Below are 19,567 nucleotides of genomic sequence, written 5' to 3' on the forward strand. Positions count from 1 at the left end.
TTTGCTGTCTGTTTGCGCTGCCCCTGGGAAGGTGTCAAACACCTCTTTTCATTGTATTTAGTCACCCAGGTGCAGAGCAAGATTGAAAGAGACAGCGGAAGGACTTTCCCGGACTGTGCTGTCGCTCAACGGACCAAACCAATCATCATGCAGCTTGCCTTCGGGCCCTCCTCTTTGGGGGCGTGTCCCTAGTGAGTGATAGACGGAGCCGCCCGGCCCTGCTCAGCCCAGCCCACGTTGCTGCTTAGATTGAAATGCAGAACTCAAGCCTCTTTCATCGGGGCACAGACTTCCTTTTACTCCTTCCTTTTGCACTCTCGCCGCCTCCTCCCGGGGAGAAGCGGAGGCACCAGCGGCCCGGGGGAGCGATACACCGGGCCACTGAGGCCACGCGAAAAGTTTCTTTCTGGGAGTGCGGAACTGGGGCCCGGTTGGTGTACTGCTCGGAGCAATGGGTGAGTGGCGGCGGGGGACGCTGTCAGAACCGGGAAGGGAGGGAGGGAGCGGGCGAGGGAGGGAGGGAGGGCGCGCGAGGGCGCGCACCACTGAGCGCTCACACTCTCCTTATTGACTTTGCTCGTGTTCCTACAACTTGTAGGAACACGCTAAGGGTCAGCGACGCACAGCAGCTCAGTCTGAACGCGGGCTACTGGGTTGCTGCTGTTGATGCCATTTTCTGATTTCAAGAGTAGGGAGCGGTGGCATCAGCAAGCCCCGCGGTCCCAGTTGCGGACCAAATTTTGTTTCACATACACGCAGACACGGGGGGGGGAAAAAGCCAACCAGAAAAAAAGACTAGACTTTGTCTAATTGCGCAGGTCCCAAGGCGGGGCGCTGGGGATCAAGGGGGAGCGGCACAAGGACTTTAGCGCCGAGTAGGCGAGAAGCAGCCGCTTGCAGGCGTCAAGACCGATTTCCCCGCCTGCTTCGGAGACTTTTGAGCACTCGGAGAGGCCCTGCGTCTCACCACTACATTTGCCTGTAGCGGCCGCAGGCACTACCAGAATGAGGGAGGAGGGTCTGACTCGACCGCGGTGATTTGCGGCCGTCCCTCAAGGCTCAGGGACCTTACGGTTTGGTGAAAGCCCGGGTCCTTAGTCCGAGGCGGGTGTATCCGCCTTGTCCCATGACGCGCGCGGAGGCCGAGTGGCAAGCGCTTGTCCCAAACTGCGGATGCGCGTCCCCGCGCGCCATGTGTTCGTTTTGCAGAGCCAGCCTTCGGGGAGGTGAACCAGCTGGGAGGAGTATTCGTGAACGGGAGGCCGCTGCCCAACGCCATCCGGCTTCGCATAGTGGAGCTGGCCCAACTGGGCATCCGACCGTGTGACATCAGCCGCCAGCTACGGGTCTCGCACGGCTGCGTCAGCAAGATCCTGGCGCGCTACAATGAGACAGGCTCGATCTTGCCAGGAGCCATTGGGGGCAGCAAGCCTCGGGTCACCACCCCCACTGTGGTGAAGCACATCCGGACCTACAAGCAGAGGGACCCCGGCATCTTCGCCTGGGAGATACGGGACCGCCTACTGGCGGACGGCGTGTGTGACAAGTACAACGTGCCCTCGGTGAGCTCTATCAGCCGCATCCTGCGCAACAAGATCGGCAACTTGGCCCAACAGGGCCACTACGACTCATACAAGCAGCACCAGCCGGCGCCGCAGCCGGCGCTGCCCTATAACCACATCTACTCGTACCCCAGCCCCATCACGGCGGCCGCGGCTAAGGTGCCCACGCCGCCCGGCGTGCCCGCCATCCCCGGCTCAGTGGCCATGCCGCGCACCTGGCCCTCCTCCCACTCCGTCACCGACATCCTGGGCATTCGTTCCATCACCGACCAAGGTAAGGGCTCGGGGACCGGATGTGTGGATGTGCAGAGCTTCCCTCCGCACCCTCTCTGGGGTCTCTGTATCTGCGGCCTCCGGGGGGGCCCGCGTCTATCCCACTGCCTGAGGCTTCTTCCTTTCGGAACGTAAGGGGCCCTCCCAGGGGGTGTCCTGATCTCATTAACGTGAAACTCATGCCCTTCGTTTCCTTGCCACACGCAGTCTACTGCCTCTTCTCAAACGACCAGACCCACAGCATCCCCCCATCCCCGACACATGGTTCGCATTTTCCACCCTCCCCCGCCTCGCGCGCCGCCGCAGCCTCAGACCAGCTCGCTCACTTGGAGAGCGCCGCCGGGGCCGGACTTGGGGCGCAGCCGGAGAGGCCTGAGCAGGCGTGGGGCTGCCGGCTGCAGACACTGTTGTGGGTAGCTTGTTTGGGGATCAGATGCGGCCGCGAGGAGTCGGGCACCCTGTGGAAACTGCAGTGTTCTTCTTGCATTCTGGCAATCAGACCAAATTTGCTCAGGCAGGAAGTTCAAATGTCACCTAATTGGTTTCATTCTTATGCTTCACTTCATTTTCCTCGGAAACGGAGGTCCTTTAGTTACTACTAGTAACTTGCGTGTTACAGCATTGCTCATTCTGAGACTAATTTTCTGCTTTATTTCTCTCTTTGTCCTCCCCCTCCTCCCCCTCCCCCCTCCTTCCCCCACCCCCAACACTTTTTACCTTAACAGATTTCACTACATATATATCTTAGGAAGTGGCACCAACCACCGCTGTGATGAAGAGAAAATTCACGGCGATTCCATGCTGTCCTCTTTTCTGTTCTTTCCCGTTTTTCCCGCGCCTGCCGCTTCCGTTTAGGGTCCCCCAGTCCCCGGGAATGTGAGTGGACATCTAGTCCCTGCACGTTTTCAGTGGTGCCTTTCCTTTCTCACCCTTGACCTTGCGTGTGGTGAGTGTCTTTTCTGCTTGCTAAGAACGGTTCCTCGAGCCCTTGTGCTTAGTCGGGCTTCCGCAGGAGACCCGAGGTTGTTTTCTTTTACTGCGTTGTTAAAACAGGACAAAACAAAACAAAAACAGCGTTAACTTCTTCCTCGGTAGGGAGAAAAGAAAGTAAAAAATGCCCTAGACGCAAAATTTAAATAATGCAGAGATAAAGAGCCTACCTTCTTAATTTCTCAGACAGAAGTTTAAAAAGAGCAGAGGAAAAATTAAATAGGAAAAGGGGAAATAGTTCCTTTAATTGTTTCCTGCCTTTCTCGGTTGCCACCACATTGGCACAATTATCTTTTTAAATAATTAAAGCATAGCCCTGATTTCTCATCTTCTTGTTTTCTGACTGTGACTTTACAAGATCCTTCTAAGAGCCCGGTTTTGTCTTGTTCGGAGCTGGTTGGAGCTTTAGTTGAAGAGAGTTTGCCCTTGATTTATAGGATAAACTGACCTCACTGACACTTAAAGGAAGCCCCGGTTCATGGGAAAGTGTGAGATCAGCAGAAATGGGGGCGCGCAGGGGGATCTCAATTTCTTAAGATAACTTCAGGCTTGTGCCCACCGATTGCCTTTTGTCTGGGAAGGCAAGAAGAGACTGGCAGTTCTGGGCCAAAATACAGTTTCCTGGTGCAAATTGGAACACAATCTAATTCTTTGGAGAGGGGGAGGCATAGTGAAAAAAGACTGACAGAGTTGAAAAGAAAACTCTTCTTCCCTAGGGAGCCTACAATCAGACCAAATGTCAGTTGAAAAAGTATTAGATTATGGAGAGGAGCAACTCTTCATTCTACATGTTGTTGATTCTGGATGCCAGCTTTAAACAACCTGTTTTCTGACAAATCTGTGAATATAAAATGATTAGTTCTACCAATGATCGTTTCTACAAAATGATTGCCCCTTTGAAGCACTGTATCAGATGGAAGTATTTAAAATCAAGTTGTAGTAGCTTTGTCAAACTTCAGTCCTCCACCCATGGGTCCCAAAGACCAACTGCTCATAGTTTTCAAGTATCTTCTCTTTAAAATTCTACTTGCTCACTTAAAGATGCCAGTGATTCAATATGCACACCTCTAGGTAATCAGTTTACGCCCGTATAATTTTCTTTGCATCTCTATTAAAAACATAAAGGATAGCTGATGGCTTTACTTCTTTTCCAAAATACTTAATTATACTTTAATTATCCTAACCTTTTGTTTCATTGAAAAAGAAAACCTATAACCTTACCTCTGACACTGGTGGCATTTACAGTGGTAACTGTAGTATTTATTTTTTAAGTCATATACACATAACCTCATGTATTTAATGTGTAGAGATAGAGCATCGAGGGTAGTCTCACACAAGGTAGGCACATATGGAAGGCAGAAACCTGTGCACCTATGTTTTGCATGTATATTGTGGGCATCCTTTAGTTATTTGTTTGCAAAGGACTGTGCAGGTTTTTTGTTCCATCTGTTGACATAAGTACTAGATCTCCACAGCACAGTGAGCACTTTTCTGGATGTTTCTGAGCACCAGCATAGGCGCGGTTAGGCCTGGGAGACCCTCTCTCCCTTTTCGGAAGGCACCGGTCTCAGAGTTTTGTCGAACCCCAGTCGACCCTGGGTCAGGATTGGGACCCTGGCTTAGGAATGGGGAGAACGGCGCATCCAGTTTCACGGGTTCTTTCCCCGATTTGGGAAAACTGGGGGAAAATTCTCAGATTCCTTAAACTCGTTTCCCCGGGGGAGCGAGGACGGGAGGAGGTAATCAAAGGCCGGATGAAAAAGAAAAACGTATCTTCCCGCGGGCGTGGGGGAGAGGGCGGGGAGAGGCCTACTTCGAGGCGAGTCACCTTGGCCGGGCCCTGGGCTCCCGGCCGGAGGGGCCGTTCCCGCACCCTTGGGAGGCGGAGCGCAGGGGGCCGGCAGAGGTCGCAGCCCTCGCGCTCGCGGGTCGCGGGTTCGCAGCCGGTCTCAGGAGGGGGCGCGCGGTTGGCCCTCCAGCCTGACGCCCTCTCTCCTCCTCCCCAGGAGTGAGCGACAGCTCGCCCTACCACAGCCCCAAGGTGGAGGAGTGGAGCAGCCTGGGCCGCAGCAACTTCCCCGCCGCCGCCCCGCACGCGGTGAACGGGCTGGAGAAGGGGGCCTTGGAGCAGGAAGCCAAGTACGCGCAGGTGAGGAGGCGAGGGCCCCGCCGGGTGGGCCGCGGGGGTTCGGGCGACGGAGGCCCCGGGCCCCTCTCGGAGCCTCTACCGAGGAGAGGCCCAGGTCGACTCCCCGTGGCGGCCACGAGCCCCAGGCCGGGGCGATGGGGGCGGGACGGAGGCCCGGACCCGAGAGGGCGTAGTGAGGCCTCGACCCCGGCGGCCCTGGAAGCGCCTCCGGGCCTGCTCGGCCCCTGGAGGCGCGGGGAGGTCGCGCCTGAAGCCCTTTCCGCGGCTCGCGTCGGGGTACACTTACCCGGGAAGTCGCTTCCGAGGGGCCGGGAGAGCGGCCGTGGGTTCCCAGCTGCGCGCGGGACGAGCGGTCCGCACGCCCGAGGGCGCGCCGCTGCGGCTCCTCCCGCGCGGACGGTCCGCGGCTCCCAGAGAACGGGCGCGCGTGGCTGGTCCAGCGACGGCGAGGAGAGGGCAAGCAGATAAACTGCGTAAAGTTACCATTTCCCGATTAAAGGTCACGTCGTAATCTCCCCAGGGAGGTTAGTGAGAAAACCTCAAATTATACGGACTGGCTGTGGACCGTTTAATTTTTCTTTCCCTGTCTCCCTCCCCCAACTCTCCAAAAGAAAAATTAAAACACCCGTGTTTTTTTTTTTTTTTTCCTTTGAGAAAAACTAAGCAACCACAACAACAAAAGCCCAAGAGTTTTGAGTCTAAATTCATCACCACGGTGGAGTCAGGAGTTCAAAGCTCTCAAAAAAGCAAACAACAACAGCAAAAACAAACCTGGACCTTAAAGCAGCGTAAGGTTTCTTTGAGCAGACCTGTGTAGGTTTGCAAATTTATTCATACCAAACTACAATTCCAAAGCCTCAAAATACCCAGTTTTCATTTTATTATTTTGAAATCTTAAAACTTTTAATGTTTTCTTATCTGTTAAAATAAACTTTTTAAGCGCAATGGAACTTGCAACGTTTCTTCAATTGGGAAAAAAAATCCTAGTCTTTATTTTCCCTAACAAACCCCATTTCCAGTTCCTCTTCCCTCCCTTATTTTGTTAAAACAGAATCCCATATAGATTAGTAGCTCTCCCATGACAAATATCACAGAAAATAGCAGCAAGGAAGGAGGGTCCCTTTCCTGAATCTCCTTCTACTGTAAAGAATGCCAAAGAGAAATTGTAAGAGTTTGTCACTACCTTCCACAGAAGAGCAGGTAATTGGTAAAGAAGAGGCATTATGTACAATGGCACCATTGCCACTTACGTTATTAACCTTTTAGAGCCTCCATTTTTTTCATCTATAAAATAGGGAAATAATAGGGCCAACCTCAAGATATGTGAAATTTCAATGAGATAATGCAACCATCGGGCACATAGTAGGCATTCATTAAATATTACCATGATAGAAATGGCGTTAGAGATTGACTCAAAAACAAATTTTTTCTTTTGTCAGAATATACTTTGGTCAGCCAGCTCATAGTCAAAAAGTGTCAAGGTATTTTTTTTACAAACAATAGAGCATCTATAAAGCACCTAGCATACAGAGTAGTAAGCATTTAATTGGTGCTCGGTAATGTTTATTAGGTCATCATTTCCTGGAATAACATTGTGAAGTACAGAGTTGAAAAAAAAGGTCTCTAATTCCCACATGTAGTTGATGAACCCAGTTTATATATAAAGCAGCATCATAATCCAAAAATCTTTATGATTACTTTTATTTTTACTCCCTTGAATTATAGACCTAGTGTATTATCTTGTTTAGAAATGGTTAGGTAATACATACACTTCAAAATGAAACTAATCAATTTAAAATAAAAATAGAACACTGTGTCAAGTAATCTATCCTGCATATTCTGAACATTAAAAATCCATTACATTTTATACAGTGAGTATCAAGTCACTTAATTATCAGATTTATGAGTAAGTAACTTAAATGTGGCCAAATAAGTATTGTTCTAAGTGCTTGAGGACAAGTTAAAATTTTTTTGCAGAAGAAAAAGACATTTGTATCAAACTTTCATTTGGAAAGTTCTTAATGGCAATATGCTAATCTTCTGCATTGCCATGTAGCAAGATAATACAAATGATATAAAATATCAAAACTTGAAAAATTTCTGTGCATAATTAAATCAGTAGCTACTCTATTATAATTATCAAAATAGTGCTTAATGCTGAAGGTGTGCGAAGTAGACACATACACTTAGACTGTGTCATTTTGTAAGCAGTTTTGGAATTTAGATGTTGATTTCCTTGAGGGTAAAATTATACATTAAAACTTGCTCATAAACAAACATGCAAATGTAAGGTGTGTTGTGTGTGTGTATTCCATATATATATGCATATCTCCTACAAATATTCAAAGGGTAGTTTTATTTTTTAAAGTTATTTTTCAAAATGTTATCAGCATATGTACATTTCCACAACCCTAGTGTAAACTTAGGTAAAACTTTTCTCTATTTGTATTATAAACAAAAATTGAAAGTCTTTGGCAAAAAAAAAATTCTCAAAATTTTTGCACATAATACTTTTAGTGCATTTATGGTTGTTATTAAATAGTGTAGTATTATATAATCTCAGTTTCATTTTAGTGTATAAAGGAGGAAATCAAGGGTTCAGGATTATAGGATTTAGAGCATAATCCTTTGTCAGAATATACCTGTAAAATTACCAGAGGGGCTGAATTGACAACTGATCATAGGTTCTATTGATTACTGTAATCTAGAGTTTCTATTTTCAGCTTAAACTGCCAAGAAAGATGCCCGATTGCTAGTAATTAGAACCTTATGCACACATCTATCTTGTTTTTAAAACATTAGTTTAGAATATTCAAACTGTACACTTTAATATTACACTGCAATTGATATTTTATAGTGCCTTCAGAAGTCCTTATTGTCTATCTTTGAGGATAGAAGAAAAAGGATATTTATTTTGGCTTTTTTTCACCCACATTTAATATTGGGCTAGAACTCTTTCATCTCATCTAACTCTGAATGACAATAATGTTCTCTGGTTCCTAATCGCTGGTCCTTTTCTGTGGAAAGTGTAAAACCTCTCTTGAATGCAACTGCATGGCAAAAAAACAAAAACAAAAACATACAGAGAAACATGAGGTTGGAATAGATCTACCCTTATACATGGTACTTAGTGAATTAATGCCTCATTCTAACAGTTTATAAACAGTTGTATAGTTCTTGAAATTTTCTTTGTATAATTGTGCATGCTTTGTCAGAAAAAAATGAGTATCTGGTACTCTAATTAAAGTAATCTGAATGGTAGATTTATAATCTTTGAGTATCTTCATTTTGGGGTAGTATACATCAACTCAGACAGCAAGTTTAATATAAAATTAGCTACAAATTGAGATCTCAAGAATGGAAACTAGTCTATAAATACTTGAATTTATGAAAAAGTTCAGAGTTAAATGAGATGCGAAAAGAGTTTAATTTGGAGACGTAAATTAATCTGAAATTCTTATGAAACATGCATTTGTACATTGTATTTGAAATAAAGATAGTATTTCAGCATCCTGAATATAATTTTCTAGTGCATTATTTAACAGATTGGCTGTCCTCGAAGACACACTGTTCTTGTGAAAATATAAATGAAGTTGCCGTGGATTCTTCTTCATATCAAACAAAGTTAACTTTGTGTTAAATAATTTATAATTTTGTAGAGAATGCAATTTTAGGCAAATGCCAATAGTCTTTGAAATTCATGTTATTTATTATGAAAAATATTCTTTGACCTGATTAACTTTTAACTATGTTTTAAAACAAAATTAATGATTATGTATTGCTAAAATGTGTCATATAATATACAAAAAAAAGCGATTTAGATTTTTTTCAAGGCTACATCAATTTTAATAACATTTTGGAAACATAAAGTTTAGAAAAACATTTTAAATAGCAGCTTTCCATTACCTAGAGACATTTAGATCTGCAATTATCCATAATTAAGATCCTTTTGGATGAATGTTGAAACCGTATTTACAACTGTCATTTCATTTTGTCAGATTTATTTTACTAGGTTATTGCATAACGAATTAAGAAGGGTAGAACAGCAGTCAGAAAAATGATTTCACCAAAAAAGAGAGAGAATCTTGTTTATTTTCAGATCTGAAGCTTTTTCTTGCTTATGATATCGAGGTTGAAATTCTAGGTGAAGCACATCTCTATTTGTGGCTGAACCTACTTTATTATAAGGCCAAGGTAAACTGATTTTGTCATAAGGGAAGAACCAGGTAGAACTGATGAGTGGATGAAAGACTGTGGATAGAAGACTTGGCAGTGCTATTTGCATTTTCTTCAGGAGAAAAAATGTTGAGTAGACAACTACCAGCATCTGAAGAATAGTCTATAACATCTAATTGCCAGACAGTTGTCATACCAGTTTTTCGTGGTCACAAGTGTTTGGATACTAATGCATTTCCATTTTCTCTGGGGGTGGGGGTGGGGAATAAATGGAATGACCATAAATCAAATAATGAAATAGCTAGGTTACAACTTTTATTTACCTTTTCAACAGCTTTACTCATTTTGCTTACTTAAAGTGTTATGCTTGTTCTGTGATAAAGGGTGCCCAGTTTTGTTTTCTTTTCTTGTTGTTTTTTAAAAGCAAGAGCAACACATCTTTTGCTTTCAAAAGGCTGCACTAACTTAAGTATACAAATGATTATGAAACGCCTATAATGTGTCCCATTTTGTGGGGCTATGAGATGATTAAAGACAAGTCCCTGTCCTCAAATTGTTTACAGTCTAGCTCTCTGCCACTATAGCTTCTTGACATATTCACTTAGGAATATTTTTGAAAACTGGCAAATCTGTATTTCTAACATTTTAGAACAAATGCAATGAAAACTCATACTTTCATTCTCTCTTGTGATGACCTTAACTAGACTACATTGCATCTTATGTATTTTTTCTGGACTCTTTTGTTTAATGTCAGTGGGATAAAAATCCATCTTTTTCTAGAAACATTCAACAGAGCAAGGAACTTACTTTTTCCAGGGTATACAATTTGGTCTATTTTATTTTGTATTAGTAAATCTCGTTCTCAACATTAGGTAGAAGATAGTTTGCCTTAGGGAGGACCCTTGTACAATTCTTTAGAGGAAAGGATTCTCAGGGCTTTCATGGAAGATCCACATGAAAAAGGGGTTGATGGATTGATGTTTTATTTATGGAATCTTTAGGTAAAGTCATTTTCAAAAGTGAGATTTCCATTACATGCCCATTGCTGGGGTTTCATTTGGAAAATTTGTTTACTCTTCCCTGGGGATTCCATATGTTGGTCGATTTATAAATCATATTTACAATCCAATTAAATAGAGCAATTTAGCATGTTTGCTCCCACTATATTTATGGTGTACATTTGGTAGTCTCTACTCAGCCTAACTAGCTTTTCAGATTAATTACATGCCCTTCACTGAAAACATTAAACAGATTTGGGAAGTTTAAGTCATGTACTCTTTTATTGGAAAGAATAAACAAACATCAATGCTACCTGTAGTTGTTTTCCTTTGTGGTGGAAAATTTTACTCTTTCAGTGATTGCATCATAAATAACAATTACTTTACCTGGTAGAGATTTATACCTTTTACTAATGTCATGTTTCAAAATTAATAGTGAGAAAATTGATGTGTTTATTGAGTTACTAGAACGAATGAATAGTGAAGGTGGCAGGTACGCTTTAGTTAAAGCATGTTTGTTCTCTTATCTTGCTCATGCCATTTTTTAAAATTTCTAAATCTGAACTTTAAAAGTAAAAAGAGAAATTAAGACAAAACTTTTCCACCCCAAATCTAGGTCATAATTTAACCTGAGGGAAAGCTAAGAGCTATTTTTAAACTGTTTAAGTTTAAAGATTTCTTTTTTTTTTTTTTTTAAGCAAACACTTTGTTAGCCTCCCCTTGCCTTTTTCTACAAGAGGATGTCAAACCTCTCTGAGCTTCCGTTCCCAACTTTCCTTTTTGCAGTACAGAGGGGCCAACATCACTAAAATGACTCTAAATACATTGCAGATTTTAGAGAACTTTGAAATATTTCATACTAATAGGACTAATAGCATAAAAAACAAGTTTGCCTTAATAGAAAATGGACAAATCTGGAAAGAACTCTTAGTGTTTTTTACACCTGACAAACAAATGTAGTTATGGAGTAAGTAAGGCACCTGAAGGTAACAGGGGCCTAAATCCAACATTTTCCCTCCCCTCAAATCCTAGGAGCATTATCTAAAATGAGAGTCCAGTCCAGCCTGGCTTCTCAGGGAGAACATCTCTGGGCAAAAAGAAGTGGACCCATGTAAGGGATTGTGGACATTATATCAGAATGGCTGAAGAGCCCCAAAAAAAGGGGTCACATCAGGGAGCAGTGGTTCCAAGGGCAAGGGTGTAAGGAAGGGAAAGGGACTACAACAAAGCAAGTATTTCAGAGAGAAATGTAATGTTGAATGATAGAAAAAATATAAAGAAAACAGAATGAGTAGGAAAAACTTAGCTGTGATGAAAAATAGAACTCACCAATACGTTTTTTTCTGCTAACTGTATTGCTAAACAATATGCTGTTTCTGTATTATACTAAATAATCTAACCTATGTACTTGGAAACTGTTGAGCAAAGGTTTTCATTATTTTAAAAGTAATTTCAGCCTTAACATTCTTATTTTATGATTCTTGGTGCACATTGGCACAAATAGTATAAAATATTAATTAATGCTAGAATGGAAGAGGCCAAATATAGATGCAAACACCTTTCCATAACTGAATTGGAACAATCCCTTTCCAAACTAATTTCTCTTAGGTTATTGGGAAAATTCTAGATAATAATGATCAGAAATAAAATCTCTATGCAATGCTAAATTTCTTCTGCAATTTGACAGTTGTCTATCTTCATACTCATCTGTTGAGAGTCTTAAAGTGTATCTTTTTTGAGCCATTTTCTAATGAGCCATTTTCAGAAAGCAGGAAAAAGAGTTTCTTTTAGAAGTTAAGAAACAGAATTAGGATCTAAGAATGAGAATCAGGTTCTAGAAGATGAAAGAATCTTTTACCAGAAAAGATGCTCTAGTTTGAAATTAAATTGTATCTATCTTTTAATTGTCTGGGAGAGTAGCATGATTTGCTACAGAAGATCCTGCATCAGACAGGGATGATAATTTCTTTTAACACATGGCCATGGACTTGCTGATTGGCCTAGGGTAAATGGCTAAACTCCTTAATCTATATTCTTTTGTATAAAAAGAGGATAATATTTCATTTGTATTCAACAGTGATATGCAATGGCTTCTTTGTTAAAAAACAGAGCATCATCCTTTGTAACACATTTTAATTTCAATTGAACATCACATTGTACTCATTATAAATTATCTTGTAATTATTATAAACTCAATAGGTTAAAATGAGATACAATTTGTCAGTTCCAATTATTCGATAAAATATGTTGGATATTTCTTAGTGCTTGGGACATAGGACAGATTCAGGAAACCTCAGTTTCCTTTCCTCTTCCCCATTTTTCAAAGAACAAGCACTCTGACAAAAAGAACATGAGATGTGTCTTCTTATAGAACCAACTAAGCAAAGTTAAATCCTCTGCTTTTATTCTTATTTTGTCAGAAATCCACAAGTAGTGTTAAATCACATTAATGTATATATTCTACTCCATGCATTACTCTAAATTGAGAAAATCATTTTTGAGACCCCACTGTTGCATTCTCATAGATGTGGAAGTGAAAATAATAACCAAATGAATTAAATTAGAAAACAATTTCTGTATTGCAGTTGAATTGGAAGAAGTATCCAACATATGTCTGCTTTTCTTACCTCTAAGGCTTAAATTGGTTTTATGAATAATATTTCTATTATTTACATTATAGTTTCATTAGGAAATATGGTGATATGTTTATTTATTCACATCACTACCAGGAAACAGGATTTTCTTTATTTCTAAACAATGTAGAAATTTTTTAAAAAATTAAATTAATTAATTAATTTTTGGCTGCGTTGGGCCTTCGCTGCTGCACGGGCTTTCTCTAGTTGCGGCGAGCGGGGGCTACTCTTCCTTGTGGTGCACGGGCTTCTCCTTGCGGTGGCTTCTTTTGTTGCAGAGCACGGGCTCTAGGCACGCGGGCTCCAGTAGTTGTGGCACGCGGGCTCAGTAGTTGTGGCTCGTGGGATCTATAGCGCAGGCTCAGTAGTTGTGGCTTGCAGGCTTTAGAGCGCAGGCGCAGTACTTGTGGCGCACGGGCTTAGTTGCTTCGCGGCATGTGGGATCTTCCCGGACCAGGGCTCAAACCTGTGTCCCCTGCATTGGCAGGCAGATTCTTAACCACTGTGCCACCAGGGAAGCCCCAACAATGTAGAAATTCAGGGGGTAAAATGAAGTTAGTTGAAGAAGGATGCCGAGTATTCATGCCAGAATGAGGATTAGAAATCAGGGTGTTTTTGGTGTTGTTAATAGTAACGATACCAACAATAATTTATTGGTTGCCAAGAGAACACTGGCTTCTAGGCAGACTTGCCTGCCAGCGTTGCTGCATTTTGTTTGCAAACTAACATTTTACATTTAAATTCATTTCAAGAGATTTATCCATGTGGCTTCTAAAAATTCAGATCACAGGGCCCTAAAACTTAGCAAGCAAATTTTCCAATTTCAAAACCATGCATATGCGATTCTTTTATATTCTGACAGTTTCCTTTCTGATAAAATAGCTCTGGAAAATATACCCCCAATTGTCATTAAAAAACCCTTATAGACAAACTGCCTGATTTTGCATGTCCTTCGTCCAACAAGCATTTTCAACATGATGTTTTAAAATAGGGCCCACGTTTTATTTATCAAAGGTCATGCTCATTTTGAGTTTCTAAAGTGACAGCCCATACTCTGCCCTTCTTTACTGGAAATGAAAGCTATACCAACCAGGCCCTTCACAAATGCCTCAACAAAAGAGTCAAACAAAACTGAAGTATGGGGAAGGTTGACAAAGGCAGATAGAGAGCTGAATGGATTCTAAGAGTACTTAATCACAATTAATTCTTTTCTCACCCTGCATTTCCTTCCTATAATTCCAAGTAGCAAAAGCAAATACTGTGAATTTTCTGGTTGTAGCCTCCTCAAAATCTTTGTGGAAAGAATATGTTTAAGTAGCAAGACGGTGAACGCATTTAGAATATAAAAAGAGTCAAGTCTAAACAACAACAACAAAAAATCAGAAAGTAGGGTCAGAATATTGTTAGTTACTACTCAGAACTGACATTCTGCTTCTTTCTAAGAACTCGTGAAATGTCAACCGCTCTAATGTGATTATTTTCACCTCTTCTCTTTTCCTACTCCTCTTAGGCACCAAATGGTCTCCCAGCTGTAAGCAGTTTTGTGTCAGCATCCAGCATGGCTCCTTATCCTACCCCAGCCCAAGTGTCGCCTTACATGACCTACAGCGCTGCTCCTTCTGGTTATGTTGCTGGACACGGGTGGCAACATGCCAGTGGCACCCCACTTTCCCCCCACAACTGTGACATTCCCGCGTCGCTGGCGTTCAAGGGAATGCAGGCAGCCCGAGAAGGTAGCCACTCTGTCACGGCTTCCGCACTCTGATGGGAGATTCCGTCTGCCGCAGCTTCACCCGAGTCGTCCCCCCCCCCCCCACCCGCCTCTCGGCACACCCTCCCCTTCTTCCCTGGTCTCGGATCCCACCCCTCTGCCCTCCAACCCTCCTGCCTCGAAAGCTGGCTTTACGGACTCACATCCTCTGTGCTGATGACACTTAAATATCTCTTACCATAACTTCTCTCTCACAGAACACCTGACATGACTGTAGGAGTTAAAAACAAAAGCAATGTTAAGGACTGAATGAGACGTTTGTGTTGGCCACACACTGTTTTAACGTAGTGAAGAAACCTGCACCCCTCAAAGGGCTTAAGGAACTTTTAAAACTAGTCTTTGGTAAAACCACACGTGTATATTTATTCTAAATCAACCTGAACTTCTGAAACGTGCAATTGTTGAGATTTTGCAAAATCAATAAAAGAAAATATAGAAAAAGTTATGCTACACCCTCTAATCAAATAAGGTAACAAAATAATCCTTAATTCATCATTAGGAAACCAATCAACAATTGACTTGAGTGATCCGTTGTTTATTTTTAACAGATGGCATATTTTGTTGGAAAATATATGTATAACTTAAGCAATATCTGAATTTAGCTCCTCCTGGTGTTTTGACTTGGTTCCAAATACAATAATGTTTATACTTTCTATTAGTTTGTAAATATGGACTCTGGTGCATTTGTGTTTTCATTCCATGGGCTAGGCCCCTCCCCTGCCCCCACCCCTCTCTATTTTTTTCCTTTCTTTTTGCAAAGGTGACTTTCCGGCAATGTCTTTGTCTCTGTTTGGTGGTGGGCTGCTCAGGCTCCTGGACCTGGACTTGCCCCAGATTTTGTGTGTGCAGTGAAGGCTTCGACATCTCATGAAGGACATTTTCTTTCTACAACAGAGGACTCAAAACACAGATAAAACAAGCCAGTCTCCCATTTTGTATCCCAATCAAACAACACACATGCCAAGCATATAAAGACAAGAGGGTGGAAAATCTCTGAACAAGGCTCTAAAGGAAGTCACTTAGAAACTTAAGTTTAATGTGAAATGCTTTGCAAAGACACTTAAAACGAACTTTATGTTAAGAAAACCACTGTGAAACTAAATTGTACTGTTATTGTTGGCTTACCTGTGTGTTCAGCAATCTCAGCCCAAAATTACGTTGTAATTTAAAGACAATGGAAAATTCTGCTCTAATGAATGTAAAAATGGCTTGCTGTGAAGTTTACATTGTTGTACAGAAGCATGTTTCACGTGTAGGTAAACTGGTGGTGGTATTAGAAATACAAATGCTATTTAATTTTTAAAAATTCCCTTTATTCATTTCTGGAGTTACAGGACACAGTTTAACTGATGGATCTTTCTAAACCAATTTGTTCTTCACTTTAGTGTTAATCATAGAGCTGAGGGGTATGTGCGTGTGTGTGTGTGTGTGTGTGAGCATGTGATTATGTGTTGTATTTTAAAACAGTTGATTTTCTTGGGCAAAATTCTACAGTTTTAATTGCTTCTGTTTAGAAAGTTCTTCCTGCTTGGCAATATAGGCTTGAAAATACGTTTTTAAAACATTGGTACAATTCATCTATTGGAAAGTTAAGTTAATATATTGCGGGTTTTTTGGTATTAATTCTGTGCAATAACTAACAGGGCACATCACTAGATATGGATGTTGTTAAAGATGCGTTCGTTAGGTGATTTTGATTTCTTCCTGTCTGTGCTGTGCACAGCCCACATTGGCAATCCAGTTCTGTCACATCGGTTTCATGGCCTCATCTAAAACTCAGATGGCTAGATTAGCTAGGTTTTCAAATCACCAGGATATAAACAGTAAGCAGATTTCTGACACACAAGCTATGTTCGAGGAACTGCTTTTTTCAAGCAGCAGATATCTCATAGAGAGCTTTGAACTGCATTTATTTCTAAAGCAACCGAAATTCAGTGCTGCAAACAGAGGATTATAACTTCAGGAGAAGAATAAGCAGAGCAGCAGATGAACTCTCAGGGCCGTAGTCTTCCTTTGATCTTGTAAAACTCCTATTGACATCTGGAGTTCCCAGTCTGGTGAGAAAATAGACTATAAACCGAATGGAACAAAATACCAGTCCAATATTTTGGTGGAGACTTTAAAACCACACTGTACAGGGACTCTCCTGCCATGCAGAAAAACTGACATAAGGTGCAGAATTATTCCTTATCAGATGTTTTTAGGCGGCTATTAGGAGTCTTTAAAAAATATCAATTGTTTGTATGGAAACATAACTAAATGTTATTTTCTTTATCTAAATTAAGAAATCTCTTGTTATTATGCTATTTATATATTTTTTCCGGTTCTTGTATCTTTAAAAATCTAATATTAATAGTATCAAAGTTTTCCTTTTCTTTTTTTCCCTAGGTTTTTTCTTAGCAACAGTGAATTCACATGGAGTAAATTTAAAAAGAGAAAGCCCAAAAACAATTGGCTATTTAAAGCACATTATGATTTAAAGCTGCTTTTAAAAATGAGAGAAGGAAAGTGGGATGGGATATGGGGTTGTTTGATTTTCAAAACATTATTGTTATTGGTTACTGTTGACATATTTCCTCTGATTCTTAGGGGGTAAAAGTGTTGTTTTTAACCTGGCAAATGCACTCTTCAGAGATCCTTTTCCATCCCATCCACATGGAGAGGTTAAAGGTTCAATTTCATGGCCTCTATGCAGGCAGTGCTCTCTTTCACAGAAGGCAAGAGTATTACCTGAAGGATAGAATGCAGTTGGACAACAGACACATTCTTATTTCTCTTGTTTTGTCCTACTTTTAACGACCCTCATTAAATACTGGGCTGAAATATAAATTAAAAAACACGTTGGAAAGGATGTACAACCGAAGGCTGTGTATGTATATACAGTATGTCAAAAAGCCTTTATTTTTATACTTTAAATGCTCTAAATTAATAAAAAGTAATAATTACCATGTTATCTTTCATTTTTTATTTTCAAAATGTTTTAGTGACACAGCTTTATGGTAGAAATACCTTGTAGTAGTTAAGAACAGGTGCCATCTCGAACATGCAGATATTTTTGTTGCCTCTAGCTACTGAAGTAGTATCATTTCAGGATGCAGATATAAAATTAAGTTTGGTTATATCAACGCCAAGGAGATAATTTTTGGAGTGCATGTTAGTACAGGAATCTTTGGAAATGCTAAGAATGTACTTCTCCTTTGAAACATTTTCCCCTTCATAATACAGATTTTAACACTGCAGTTAGTCGACTTCACACCTGAAACTGTCACTTAAAACTAATAACCTAGAAATGTAGTTTTATTCTAAACATCATTTTTAAGAATGGTGTAGGTAAGAGTTCTGAACAAAGGTATTTGATGCGAATACAGATAGCACAAACGGGCCCAAGGAGTGGTTCGAATTTGTGATTTAGCATGAAAATATTTCAGCATTAAAACTTGTTTTCAAAGGGAAAGTAGTTTAATATAATTTCATGTCTTATATTTGTCATAAAAGACTTCAAATATCATGATTTTAAAATATTAACGAACAGTGCAAAAAATATAAAGTAGATTTAGGAAAATATAGCTGAGATGAGTATTATTACTAAAAGAAACCAACAAATTCACATTTTAACATAAAATTTTAAAAGGTCATTTTACTACACTTTAGAAATATTTTCCTTGTATATGATTAAACACTATTTATGGAAGAATTTAATTCCTTATAAAAACTGTTTAAATTTTGGCTTAATTTTTTTTCACTTTTTAGCACTTCTTGACCTTTTGGGAGAAAATAATCATCAACACAATGAATTTTCCTTGTGAAGCCGTGTAAGAGGAACATAGGTCATAAAATTTATATTGCTTTTATGGAATATATCTGATTTCATGCTATTTTTCTATATTCAGTTTATATACCTCATTGCTTCATAGTAGTATTTTTCTTCTCACAGTTTTATGGATATGACCAAAACGACAGTTTCAAATTGTCTAGAGATAATTTTTGAAGTATCAAAATAGGTTTTGTTCTTGAACAAACTGTTTTACCCTCTATAATTGTATATAATTGTATAATTATAATTTATCATTGTATCGGCTCAGCTGATCGATATTCTCTTCTTCTCATGGTGCTGTATAATGAATATCTATTATCACAAGGGGGAAAAATACTCTGTAGGCAATCACCAGTTCTCCTGAAGCCATGAATAGGTGTATTCATAAACCAGCAGCATCACTGCACCACCTACAAAAGAAAAGAGCTGGTTTTTATCCCAAGTCCTGTGAAATTGTGCTGTCTTTCCCACTGGGTTTCTGAATCCCTGGAGTCCCATGCAGCCTATCAGGCAGAAGCCGTTCAGAATCATCAGTTCTCAAGCTCCAAGACACAGCAAACTGTGGAAAATTCTCAGAGCGAAATCAAGACCATCTTGAGTCTCTAAATACATTTTTTCCCCATGAGTTTCTGTAACTCTCATCATTTCTCATCAGATTCTTTTTCAGGCACTTTTAATTTTTAAAAGTAAGTAAATACAGACACATTTAGTCATGTAAGGGCATGTGGCTTTCCCGCGAACAGAAACCTTCAGATTTGTCATATGTAGGCAAAGGATTTATCTTTTTCAGTTTATTATTAGCATTGTTGTAGTTGCATTCAAGAAGGAAATCTCTAAGATGGTGCTTGATGGATGAGCCTGGTTTTCTCTTACAGCTTTCAAACTGGATTACAATGTGAAAAGTAGCTTCTGAGTACTTTTAAAATCTGTATTTCAAAACTTAGCTAGCTTTCAACCTCTTTTTGTTGCCTCAGATTTTTGTTGCCTTCATTCCTTTCATCTGCCTCAGATATATACGGATTGCACTTGAAAATTTGGTAGTCGAGGTTGAGTGTCATAAGACCATCATTTATCTTGGAAGAGAAGAGTTATATAACTGGCTGCAAAAGGGCTTGCTATGTAATATGTCAACAGGACTATGATATGGAAAACAAGCACTGAGGCTGCTGAATACCTAGACATCGGGAGAAGCATTTGCATG

At 40.8% G+C, this 19,567-nt stretch overlaps 2 protein-coding genes across 2 annotated transcripts in view; one reads left to right on the plus strand and one right to left on the minus strand.

The window, feature by feature from the left end:
* Nucleotides 1–1,126: 1,126 nt before the first annotated feature.
* PAX9 (paired box 9) lies at nucleotides 1,127–14,546 on the plus strand. Its single transcript, XM_061181475.1, is given in 4 exon segments — nucleotides 1,127–1,191; nucleotides 1,193–1,836; nucleotides 4,832–4,974; nucleotides 14,292–14,546. Coding segments are annotated over 4 exon segments (1,107 nt in total).
* Nucleotides 14,547–18,658: 4,112 nt separating this feature from the next.
* The window catches only part of SLC25A21 (solute carrier family 25 member 21), a 520,353-nt gene continuing 519,444 nt past the window's right edge, over nucleotides 18,659–19,567 (minus strand). The window contains exon 10 of the mRNA XM_061182462.1: nucleotides 18,659–18,776. Within this exon, the coding sequence (XP_061038445.1) occupies nucleotides 18,715–18,776 (62 nt within the window). The 3' untranslated portion in view covers nucleotides 18,659–18,714. The remainder of the gene's footprint in view (nucleotides 18,777–19,567) is intronic.

This window comes from Eubalaena glacialis, chromosome 2 (genome assembly GCF_028564815.1).
Source record: "Eubalaena glacialis isolate mEubGla1 chromosome 2, mEubGla1.1.hap2.+ XY, whole genome shotgun sequence".
Lineage (NCBI taxonomy): Eukaryota > Metazoa > Chordata > Mammalia > Artiodactyla > Balaenidae > Eubalaena > Eubalaena glacialis.